Below are 12,096 nucleotides of genomic sequence, written 5' to 3' on the forward strand. Positions count from 1 at the left end.
TGTCCCAAAACCATTTTCAACATCCCATCAAACATCTAATACGACTTTTAAAAAGTTCTCTTTTAGCGAACTAAACAGGCACATATTATCCGTGAGTAGTAATGCAAAGACCCTCACTCAACAAACAATCTCTCTGTTAAACCAGGACGTGCCAACGTTTAACATGGCGCTGTACTCCTAATCCACTGGCTCGCCCGTCACGTCGATCAGCACTTCAGCTGAGCGAGCACGCACGCACGCGACCACGGGCACTCGCACACGATGACAGAGAGCGCGAGAGTGCAGGTTGCAGGAGAGTGATTTCTCTTCTGGGCGCGCACCCACCCACGCGCGAGAGAGAGAGGCAGAGGCGGTCAGGATCAGGGCTGGCTGGCACCTGCGACGTCGCTGCAGACTCTGCACTCTGCACTCCTCCTGCACTGTCTGCACGCACCTGGCCCTCCCCCTGAACACTGGCCGAAGTGACCCATCCTCTGCACCTGCACCACCAGCTCATTATCCTGCCATCTGATTCCCCCTCCTGACACCTCCACACTGCCTGCATTCATCATCTCCCCACCCCTGTACTGTACTCCCTTCAAAAAAAACAAAACCTGGTTTTCATATCCAACGTTTGAACTTCCGTCTTATTTAAAAAAATTATGAAAAAAATATAAAGACAAGTTACACATAAAATATTACTAATCATATTTTATCATCTAACAATAATGAAAATACGAATTATAAAAAAATTTTATATAACATGGACAGTTGAAGTTGGACACGAAAAATTAGGTTTTGCCTTTTTTTTTTTTTTACGGACCGAGTATACGTAGTGTACCACTCCGTATAATATTACTACTCCTCCACACTGGACAGAACGAACAGGTTGTGGTTGTAGTGTGCTTGTGCTGGGTGAGGAGACAGACGTCGACGATGATGGCCGGCGGCGGATCGGGGAGGTGCCTGTTCACGGCGACGCAGTGGCAGGAGCTCGAGCACCAGGCGCTCATCTACAAGTACATGGCCGCCGGCGCGCCGGTGCCACCCGACCTCCTCCTCCACCTCCGCCACCGCGCCGCCGCCGCCGCCGCCGCCGACGTCGACACCGTCCCCTCCCTCGCCTTCCCTCCCCATCACCGTACGTACATTGTCCTCTCGTTCCGATCGATGCGTACGTGTCTTTCTTTAATTTACTTATGGCGTTGCGCGCGTACGTGCAGTGGGGTGGGGGTGCTATGGCGCGGCGGCGGCGCAGTACGGGAGGAGGGTGGAGGACCCGGAGCCGGGGCGGTGCCGGCGTACGGACGGCAAGAAGTGGCGGTGCTCGAGGGAGGCGTACGGCGAGTCCAAGTACTGCGAGAAGCACATGCACCGCGGCAAGAACCGTTCAAGAAAGCCTGTGGAAATGCCGCCCCCCGCCGCCGCCGCCGTCTACCGCCCGTCCGCGCTCTCCATCTCGCCGCCGCCGCACGACGCCGACGCGCCCAGCTACGGCGCCGGCGCCGGCGCTCCTCTCCAGCTCCACCTCGACTCCTTCCACGCCTCGACGTCGCCGCCGCCGTCCTACCACAGGTACGCGCACACCAGCAGCGCGCCGCTCTTCCCGTCGTCCGCCGCCGGCTACGGCGGCGGCTGGTCGTTGTCCAAGGAGCACTGCCTCACCCTCGGCGGCGCCGCCGCCGACCTGAGCCTCGACAAGCCGGCGGATCACCACCACGACGCCACGTCGGCGACGACGGAGAAGCCCCTGCGGCGATTCTTCGACGAGTGGCCGCGCAGCGACGACGGGAGGACGCCGTGGGACGGCACGCAGCTCTCCATCTCCATCCCCACCGCCGCCGCCGCGTCCCCCGACCTCGCCATCGCCGGCGCCGCCTCGCGCTACCACAGCAACGGTACGTGCGTTGCATTGCACGACCGATGCTTTCACTCACCACTGAGGCACTGATCGATCGATTCTTGCGTGTTTTTTTTTTGTTTTTTGTTGCATGATCGATCGATCGACCGACCAGGCGACCATCTGCGGACGAGCGAGTGATGATCCGGCGAGTTTGGTTGCTGCAATCCTCAGACGCAACGGCACAAGCAGACGAGTAGCAGCATCGATCAATGTCATTGGCTTGATAACAATTGTATTAGCATGCATCATGTCTTTAATCTAATTAATCTTGAGTGGTTTGTTCGTCAGTGACATCTTTTGTTTCACTGCTCGTTTTTACTTGAGTCTGTGAGCACATTTCTCTCGTGTTATACTCTATTTGTTCGTCAGCTCTAGTCTACATCAGGTTGATGCTAACGCCGTACTTCTGCTAGGCTCCACAGCTCCCATGATCCATCTGGGACAGCAGGTCAAGCGTGTCAGGTTAATTAACACGCCTGACCTGATCTGAGCTCTCGCATGCACGGGCGCAATGATGATGCAACTTTCTCTGCGACTGACGTTGTCTTTGGACGATCCATCTGCTGCAAAATCAAAATACGGATTATCAAAACCGGGCGTAACAAATTCTTCGACTGTTTAGATTATACTAAGTGCCCTATCGTTTCGTTTTTTTATAATAAGCTAAAACGGTTTATTAGAAGATAAAAATAAATTTGTAGGTAAAAATCAATGCTGAAAAAGAAACTACGTTGAAAATATCTTAAAATCAATATCAAAATTAAGTTTGAAAATTTTAAATTTTCAAACTTAATGGGCCATCCGATGGGAGCCTAACTTTTTTTCTTTAAACTTATAACTTTTTCGTCACATTGAACTTTTCTACACAAACTTTCAACTTTTCCATCGTATCGTTTTAATTTTAACGTGTAACTAAACACAGCCGAACTTCCTTGCGAATATCACAAATTCGTGTTACAATAGAAACAAACTGCAGATGAACAGACGGGGGCCGTAGCTGTGAGCAAAAGAGAAAAAAAACGGATAACCAAATCTCGCCGGCAAACTGACGTTCAAAACCCGCACGGAATCTGACGGAATGCACGTGAGGAGTATGGTCAAGCCGCGGTATGCTTCGCCGTTGTCGGGGCGTGGGGTGCGGCGTCTCCGTTGGTAGACAGAGCTTGAGAGATAGTACTGCTACTAGTAGACTAGTAGTACTATCTTCTGTAAAAGAAATTCAAATACTTCTTTCATCTATTTTTGATAGTAATATTTTTAAATGTAAAAATTTTATTTTTGATAGATATATTTCAATCCAACAACTTATCATCTTAATGACTTTCTTGGATTTAATACATGACTCTTTATTCTTCTACACATGATTGGCTACATGGGCATTGAGAAATATAAATATTAATAAATCGCTTGTTTACGAGGAATAACTAGTAGCATATTTAAATGGATGATAAGTAGAATTACTTATCCTTGGTCTGTGTGACAAGATGAAATATGACTATCAAAAGTAGATAGAGGGAGTACTAGTTACAAAAATATTTTAAAATTTTTGATAGGTTAATATACTCTCTCCATTCTAAATTGATCTATATATTTTATAGGTATAATAAGACAAAAAAAATAATAACTCTCTCAGAGGTATACTCTATAATATATCACAAGTTAAAATTTAGTTTTTATAAGTGTAATAAAATAGAAAATATAACTATGAATGTACAACAATTATTTTCAGTTTAGTTTATTTTTTTTTTGACTTATAGAAGTTGAATTTGGTTCAATATATTTTTGGAGTGTTATATTTTAAATTAATTCATTTTAAACCTGTGATAACTACTACTAGATGGGATGAAAATCATATCCGAGAGAGAGAGAGAGAGAGAGAGAGATTTGCTTGCTGGGTTGCCGTGCACAGGTGAGGCATTATTCTACTGCCACTGGCAGTCTGTCTGCTTGACTGACACACCCATTACCCTGCCTGCTTGCTTGCCTGTTCGGACTCGTTACGTCCTCGCTTTTTGGCTTGGTAAAACAGAAAATTTTTCAAGTTAAGGGGAAAAAAATCTGAGTACTAGGCCCTTTCAACTTTCAGTCACGTTAAACCTTTCATACACACAACTTTTCTACTGCATCCTATCAATTTCAACCAAACTTCCAAACTTTAGTGTGAACTAAACACAACCTAGTATCATATTTCCTCCATTCTAAAAATATACTAGTAAGAGATTTTACTAGTAGGAAACTTTTAGAAAACACGATTATGGATAGATTCTTTGTCTGGATTTATAGTTTTAGAAATTATCTCATTTATTTAAAATCTCGTATATTTTAGATAGAGAGAATAATAAACGAAACATGAGTACTTTTAATATATTGTGCTATTGGACTTCGTTTTTACCAGGCATGTGAAAATGCGGGGCAGGAATTTGCCCACTTCAATCCTAATCGTTCCTTGGAGAGTTGCAGTGAAACTGACCACTTCGGTCCATTCCTTGCAGCGAAGCTGTTCAAATGGAGGGTGTGTTTAGTGCACATTAAAAGTTCAATTGAAATTAGAATGATGTGACAAAAAATTAAAAGTTTTTATGTGTAGAAAAATTTTGATGTGATGAAAAAATTGAAAGTTTGAAGAAAAAAATTGGAAACTAAACCAGTTTGGAGTAGTATGTTACAATCGAGTTCGATTATGTTGAGCATTAGGATTGATTGTTAAATTTTTCAAAAGTTTGCCCTAAGTTTTATTGACAGAAAGCACATGGTCGTGTATTGACATGTGTTTTCTCCGTATCATATTAAATTCATTTTTATCTTCCACTAAAAAAAAGAAGTTCATTTCTAGCTCTTTTCGTTTATCCAAATTAAGCGTATTTTTAAGTAATTATTGCATCGAAGTTTGTGAAAGTAAAAAATAATTGTATTCGTAGAAAATAAAGTGAGGAATAGTTACATTGAGATTTGATAAAATAAAAGTGTTTTTTTATGTATTGGTATGTGCTCCCTCCGTCCAAAAAAACTTAATCTAGTACTGGAAGTGAGATAGAGAGAGTATGAAAAGGATAAAATTAACTTATTTTGGGATAGATGTAGGGGCCTGTTTAGTTGGCAATTTTTTTTTGCCTGTGTATATCACATCGAATATATGAACATACATTTGAAGTATTAAACATAGTTTAATAACAAAACAAATTACAGATTTCACCAGGGAACTGCGAGATGAATTTATTAAGCCTAATTAATCCATCATTACTAAATATTTACTGTAGCACCACATTATCAAATCACGGTGCAATTAGGCTTAAAAGATTCGTCTCGCAATTGCCTGGCGAATTATATAATTGGTTTTTTCTCTATATTTTTCATACTTTATACATGTGTCTAAACATTTGACGTGACAGCGTAAAAAATTTTGTTTGGGAACTAAGCATGCCCTATAAGTGCTAGTTAGGTAAAAAAGAAAAGAAGAGCTGCAATGCCTAAGACTATTCCAGCCAACAAAGAACATTAATTAATTCACATGTTTTCAGCTTTTACTGGCTCGTTTTCATGCTCACGTTTTCTTGAACTGCTAATATTTTTACGATTTTTACAAAACTTTCTATAGGAAAGTTATTTTTAAAAAAATTCATATTGATCTTTTCCAAAAGTTCTCTTAAGGCTAATGTTCAATAAATCATGCGATAATTTGCCATCCATTTTGCGTGTGGGGGCCTCTCCGAACGCAGCCTTAAAAAGTCTTGGAAAAAGTACACCGAAGGTCCCTCAACTTGTCATCGGGATAAAAAACGTCCTCGAACCGCAAAACCAGATATGCGGGGTCCTTCAACTATATAAAACTGGTCAACTGAGGTCCCTCGGAGGTTTTCAACCCGGTTTTATCCGACGTGGCTGCTGAGTCCATGTGGAACCCACGTGGGCCCCACATGTCAGCCGGCCACGTCATACCCTCTTCCTTCCTCTCCCTTTGTCCTCTCTCTCTCTCACTCTTCTCGTTTGGGCAGACACTAGGCAGCTGGGGAGGATGTCGGCGGCTACTGCCTTCGGCGGGTGAGGTGGGAGAGGACGAGGGCGTCGGCAGCCGGTGACGGGCGACACGATGGCGGCGGCTAGCGGCTAGCGACTGGCGACGCGCTGCCGCCGCCGCTCCGCCACCGCTCTCGCCTGCCGTTGCAGAGGCCGTAGGCGCGGAGGCGGGCCGCCGTCGAGGGAGGAGGTAGGGCAAGTAAGGGGGCGGGGAGGCCGGCGGCGACCTCCTCACCGGGCAGAGACACCGATGGCGCGGAGGTTGGCGGCGGAGAGGACGAGCACCACGGCGGAGTTGACCACCGCGGCATCGGGATCGCGCGCGAGGAATCGATCGTAGATGGCGGCAGATCATAGATGGCGGCGGCGGCGGAGGGAGCGAGCTGCTGGTGGAGGATGGAGTGCGCGAGGGAGTGGAAGGCGGGGCGGGAAAGGGACCAGATGAAGGCCGGGGCGTCGGTGGAGGCGATGACCTCGGAGAGGAGCGGGTCGGCGGTGTGGAGGCTAGCTAGCTTGCCATTTCATGCGTGCATGCGCCATGCAAATATAGAAATGCACACTGTGCCCAGTATATATATGCGCGCGTATACAGATTACAGAGAATCAAGAGCAAGCTATGTTATTTGGCCGGTGAAGCAACTACGTGCATGCATGCATGCATACTAATGCACAAACATATATGGTGCTCGATTAGGGGTGAGGTGATTAGCGGGCTTAATTAAGAAATGGATGCGCCTGCCCTGGACTTATCCCATATCCGTAAATGACGCGATCACGGCGTATTATGTATATCCGCGGTTTTGATTTATCGGCTAGATAAGCTTGCTTATCGATCAAATTAAAAAGATAAGATGGGGTTTTGATTTATCTGAATGACTTCTGTTGGCGCGAGCGCTAGCGATGCGCTTGTCCTAGCGCTCGTCACCGGAATATGGCCCAGCAGCAGAGAAACAAAACGAACAAACAAATCAAGTTTATCTCTATCGATTGCTTCTTATCTGCAGGAAAATCGGAGGAGGTCGCTCCGGCAACGACGCGACGTCGTTGGTGAGCGAGAAGACGTGCGTGCGCTTCGGCGCTGCCGCCCAGGTTCGCCATGGCTGTAGATCGATAGTGTTTTTTCATTCAGAACGGAAGCAGGAGGGAGGAAGAGAGGGATGTCTGGGGTTACCTTTTGGCGAGCCGAGGGAGCGTCGGCTCCTTCGGTGTCGTCGCCGCCACCGCCGCTCTGGAGAAGGGGGAGAAGGGGGGTTGGATTTGGAGGAAAAGGAAAAGGCGGCGATGGGAGGAAGTCGGAACGAATCGAGGCTGCCGCCGTGCTCCCCTTCTCCCGTGTCGCCGTGTTTCCCAGCTGCAGCTGCCGCCGCCGGGCGCCGGCCGCCGTCGTGTTGCTGGCCACCGTCGCGGCGCCGCCGCTCTCCTCTCTCCCGCCTCGCCTGCCGGCCTCCCGCCGCTTGCCTCGCCCAGAAAGAGAGACGAGGAGAAAGAGGAGGGTGATGACGTAGATTACGCTGACATGTGGGGTCTACGTGGGTCCCACGCTAACTCAGCTGCCACGTAGGCTAAATCCGGATCAAAACCGCCGAGGGACCTTTTGTGACCGGTTTTGATTAGTTAAGGGACGCGGGATATCTGGTTTTACGATTTGAGGACGATTTTGTATCTCGATGACAAGTTGAGGGACCTTGGGTATACTTTTTCCAAAAGTCTTCCCTTGCAAACAGTGCCACGGCCCACTAGCCCATCAGCCCGGATGTGCGTAGGAATAAGTTCACCGGCCATCCCTCAACTTTACACCGAGATTTTTTGAGGTTTCTTAACCACAAAACCAGAAATCTCCACCCCTAAACTATACAAAACCGTTCACTCAAGGTCCCTAGGCAGTATATACGAGTGGTTTTGCTGACGTGGCATCCTAGTCAGCAAAAAAAAAATTAAAATTAATATGTGTGGCCCATATGTAAGTGAGACAATGGTGTGGGTCCCATATTTCTCTATTTTTTTTCTTTTTCTCTTCTCTTCTCTCCGAAATCTCTCGAGTCTCGAGCAGGCGTGGCGACCGAGGGGGAGAGAGGTGGCCGACGGCGGAGCGGGGACGGCGGCGACGTGAGAGGGAGAGAGAGGCGGTCGACGCGACGGCGGCAGCGGGAAAGGAGGAGAGCTGGCGGCTGGCGCGACGGCGAGCTCGGCGTCGGAGATGTTCGAACGTGCCGGGTGCTCGACCTCGGGCCCCGCCGCCGCCCGCCGGGCGAGCGGCGCGCTCTCCCCATCGACCCTCTCTCCCTCCCCAAGGCGATGGGGCTGCTCCGCTGCCGAAAGAGCTGCTGCCTCCATTGGATGAACTACCTCAGCCCCGACCTCAAGTGCAGCAACTTCACCGACAACGACGACGACGAGCTCACCATCAAGCTCCACACCCTTCTCGGCAACAAGTAAGCAAAACAAATTTCAACGTGTTGTCATCTGCTCCGGTTAGCTCTTCTTGTGTTCATGGTGCTGATTGATTGGTTCTGCAGGTGGAACACGCACATCAAGCGCAAGCCCATGAGCCAGGGCATCGATCCGCAGACGCATTAGCCGGTTAGCGCTGGGACCAGCGTTGCCGCGGCAAGCGAGCTGACCACGACGGCCAGCACTGTCGGCTTCCCATCCCTGCAGGCGCCGGCGCCGGCGTGAGGGAGCTCGAGGAGGAAGGAGGGAAGGCTGGGAGGGGTCTTCCTCGTAGTCGTCGTTGGCGGCGGAGGTGTCTCCGGCGGAGGCCGAGTCAGCGGCGGAGGTGAGCTTGAGCTCCGCGTCAAGGAGCACCGCGAAGTCATCGCTGCCGCTCGACGACGACGGGGAGGACGGCGACGACGACTTGGCGGCGGGGCTTATGGCCAAGGGCAAGGGGCGTGCTTTGGTCGGTTGGGGTGGGCTGGATGCGCCTCCGCGCTCGCCCACCTCCGCTCCGCTGCCACGCTCGCCCTCCGCCACTCCACCCGCCGCCACGCTCGCCCTATGCTTTTCTGCCCGCGACCGTGCTCGCGCTCCACTGCTCGGCCCGCTGTGCTTGCGCCAGCCGCCGCTCCGCTGCCGCGCTTGCCCTCTGCTGCGCCACCCGCATCCGCGCGCGCTGCTCCGCCTGCCGCCGGCCTCCCTCACTGAAGAAGAGAAATAGAGAAGAGAGAAAAGAGGAGAGAAGGAGAAGGAAGGAGAAGAAAAAAAATGTGCAGCTAACATGTGGGCCCCACGTATTTTTTAAATTTTTTTTGGCTGACTAGGATGCCACGTCAGCGAAACCACCCATATATACTGCCTAGGGACCTTGAGTGAACGGTTTTGTATAGTTTAGGGGTGAAGATTTCTGGTTTTGTGATTAAGGGATCTCAAAAAATCTCGCTGTTAAGTTGAGGGACCTCCGGTGAACTTATTCCGATGTGCGTACCGATCGCATCTGCGCAAGTGAGCTGGGCCCTATCCTCGTCCACCTTTCAGCCCGGCCCATTTATATCCAGCAATTGCCCGTCACGCCTCGTCTTCCTCGTCGTCTTGCAAGTCTGCTTCCACCTCTCTTCCATCTCCGAATTCCTTCCCCCCGCCGCTCGCCGGAGCGGGGAACGTGGTGTTTCCGCCGGCGGTTTACCCCAATCGGGAGTCCTCCCCCAATCCGGGTGGACTTCGAGTTTCGAGTCGGAATCTCGCAAGAACAGTCCGTCCCGGACTCCTCCCCCCCATCGGATCGGCCAGAAAAATCCATCGGAGTCAGTTCCTTCCCCCCGTGCGAATCTGACGGGGGCGCAACTCGTCGCGGATTTCTCCCTGTTCCCCCCCCACCTCCGGCGATGGCCGCGGTCGCCGCCGAGCAGAAGAAAGGTTCGTCCCTTCCTCTTTCCTCGTCCTTCAGCGTTCGTTTCTTCTGCTTAACCCCATCTCGTGGTTGCGCAATCGCAGTCGTGGTGCACTTCCGGTCGACGGGCAACGCGCCGCAGCTGAAGCAGTCCAAGTTCAAGGTGCGGGGCTTCTCTTGTCCTCTTCTTGTTGAATCTTTGCTCCCTGCTTGCACGATTCCCACATGTTGTATCGTCTGATGCCGATTATTGTTACTGTAATTTCGCAATGATCTTGCGTTAAAGCGAATGTGTAGCGCGCTAGTTCAGCCTAGGCCGATTAAACCAGCAGATTAAAAATGTAGTTAATCGAGCCACGAAATATCAGTTTGCTTTTGTGTAGAGATGGAAGAACTCGTATTTGGGGGGACTATGTTGTAATACCCTAGAAAAATGTTGTTAGGTGAGGCATCCTGCAGCAACGTGGCCTTCATTGTATCCATCAGGAGACAGGATTTTGAAAAAGGGGGGGGGGGGGAAGGTGATTGATTGGCTCGTTGAATTTTTGATGATTTTTATAATGTCTATTTCATAGTATTAATAGTAGTATGCACAAGAAATAAACGTGCTGATTCAGTCAAAGATTTTTTTAGAAAATAGTATACCTGGAGTAACTTCACGATGTCGCCTCATGATATATTGGATCTAGCGATGGCAATGGAGCCCCGTTGCCACCCCGGATTTGATCAGGTTATTTTCGGTGGTGTCATATGGTGTTTCATCTTTTTTTTTTTAGTCTAGTATGGAAGATATGTACATGGCTTGTAGAGGGTGGCACCATGTAGTTTTGATGCCCTAGTCAAGTATCAGATGCATTAGTATTTTGTGGTTCTACGGACATAATTTTCTGTTCAATTTGTATGAGACTATGAGTTCCTTGTTTAATGAGCGAGTAAATAAATTGCCCTGGAACTCATAGTGAAATGATGGTAACTTGTTATGGTTCATCCGTTCATGCAATTGGAAGCTGGAATTACACATAGGCTTTTGCTTTTGCATTTTCAGATTGGTGGAAACGAGAAATTTCTGAAGATCATTGACTTTCTTCGCCGACAAATTCACCAGGATACAGTGGTACAAATATAGCTTGTAGGTTCATCTGAGTTGAATCAACATGCTTAGAAATTTGTTGATTTTTTTTTGTTTTACCTGCAGTTTCTCTATGTGAACAGTGCATTTTCACCAAATCCAGATGAGTTGATAATCGACCTATACAATGTAAGCTTTGATGTCCGTGCTATCCGTTCTTACATATCAATGTACTGCCAAATAACCTTCAGCAGAGTGCATTATCATTTTTTTAAGAGAACTTCAAAACCATTTTGACATCAAGGCTTGAAAGTTAATTGTAGGTGTAGCATACTGACTTGGTTTCTAAACTAATTACTGATGAATGATACTACAGTATGAGTAATTACATAACCTAGTGATATTATTCTGGTATCGATGTCACATTTGGTGAATGATTAAAGGACTAACACTAAACATTTATGTTTTGCATCAAAGAACTTTGGAATCGACGGGCAACTGGTGGTTAACTATGCATCATCGATGGCATGGGGCTGAAAGGCTGTACCTGCTGGAGAGAGGAAACTTCAATCAACATGGAAAAACCTGTGTACAAAATTTACTTGCCGAAACACTCATCATGTAAATTGCTGAGAATTTAACTTCAAAGCGAAGCTCTTTCGAATTATTATTCGGTACACGTTGATGTCAGTAGCAGCAGCTGCAATTTTCACGGGGCTTTCAGCCCCACTGTAAAACTGAGACATCCTTCATTAAACGCCCCAGTGCTTCAGACATCGAAGAGCATCTTTCAGTTGTGTTATGTACTAGAGTACTTTCTGTATGTTCATCAACTGCTGCTAATATACTCTCCTTCTACAGCGAGATGCTTGCTTTGAATTCCTCTTGGTACCATGGCCCCCTTCAGATTGTCATTAAGCTCATGCTATTAAGTGAGCCAACGATCAGTGTCACTGAAATGTTTCGTGCCACTTGCTAATTAGCTTGTAAATCAAGGAGCACATGTTGCGGCAGATTAGTCCTCCACGATGATGCCGTTGTGTCCATTAACACATGAGCAAGAGCGACATGTATTGTCAGTGCCACAGTGCCACTTTTGGTATTATGGAGCAACGTCATGCTGTGGAAAACGGAATGCATGTCGCTATGTAAAGTGGAAAACGAATACATGTCGCTATGTAAACTTAGGGGTATATACGTACACACGCCACTGCACCTCCACAGTCCACGCCATACTCTTCCACTCACCTTTACGTGATAGCTGCACTAGTGATGAACTGATAATGGTTGTGATTAGTTTCACGT

General features: G+C 48.1%; 2 protein-coding genes and 1 long non-coding RNA gene across 3 annotated transcripts; 2 read left to right on the forward strand and 1 right to left on the reverse strand.

The window, feature by feature from the left end:
* The first annotated feature begins 844 nt into the window (after positions 1-844).
* LOC107276671 (growth-regulating factor 2) lies at positions 845-2,175 on the forward strand. The gene is made up of 3 exons (XM_015786282.3): positions 845-1,120; positions 1,203-1,877; positions 1,995-2,175. The coding sequence occupies exons 1-3, from the start codon at positions 916-918 to the stop codon at positions 2,018-2,020; spliced, it is 906 nt and encodes a 301-aa protein (XP_015641768.1). The 5' UTR covers positions 845-915; the 3' UTR covers positions 2,021-2,175.
* Positions 2,176-6,734: 4,559 nt separating this feature from the next.
* On the reverse strand, positions 6,735-7,469 carry LOC136357076 (uncharacterized). Its single transcript, XR_010742128.1, has 2 exons — positions 7,068-7,469; positions 6,735-6,996 (listed from the first exon to the last, which is right to left on the reverse strand). It is a non-coding gene; the product is annotated as an uncharacterized lncRNA (long non-coding RNA).
* Positions 7,470-9,409: 1,940 nt separating this feature from the next.
* On the forward strand, positions 9,410-11,668 carry LOC4340429 (ubiquitin-like protein ATG12). Its single transcript, NM_001421372.1, has 5 exons — positions 9,410-9,748; positions 9,827-9,885; positions 10,768-10,836; positions 10,918-10,980; positions 11,269-11,668. Exons 1-5 carry the CDS (start codon positions 9,718-9,720, stop codon positions 11,326-11,328), a joined length of 282 nt encoding a protein of 93 aa, NP_001408301.1. The 5' UTR covers positions 9,410-9,717; the 3' UTR covers positions 11,329-11,668.
* The last annotated feature ends 428 nt before the right edge of the window (positions 11,669-12,096 follow it).

This window comes from Oryza sativa, chromosome 6 (genome assembly GCF_034140825.1).
Source record: "Oryza sativa Japonica Group chromosome 6, ASM3414082v1".
NCBI classification, from domain to species: domain Eukaryota; kingdom Viridiplantae; phylum Streptophyta; class Magnoliopsida; order Poales; family Poaceae; genus Oryza; species Oryza sativa.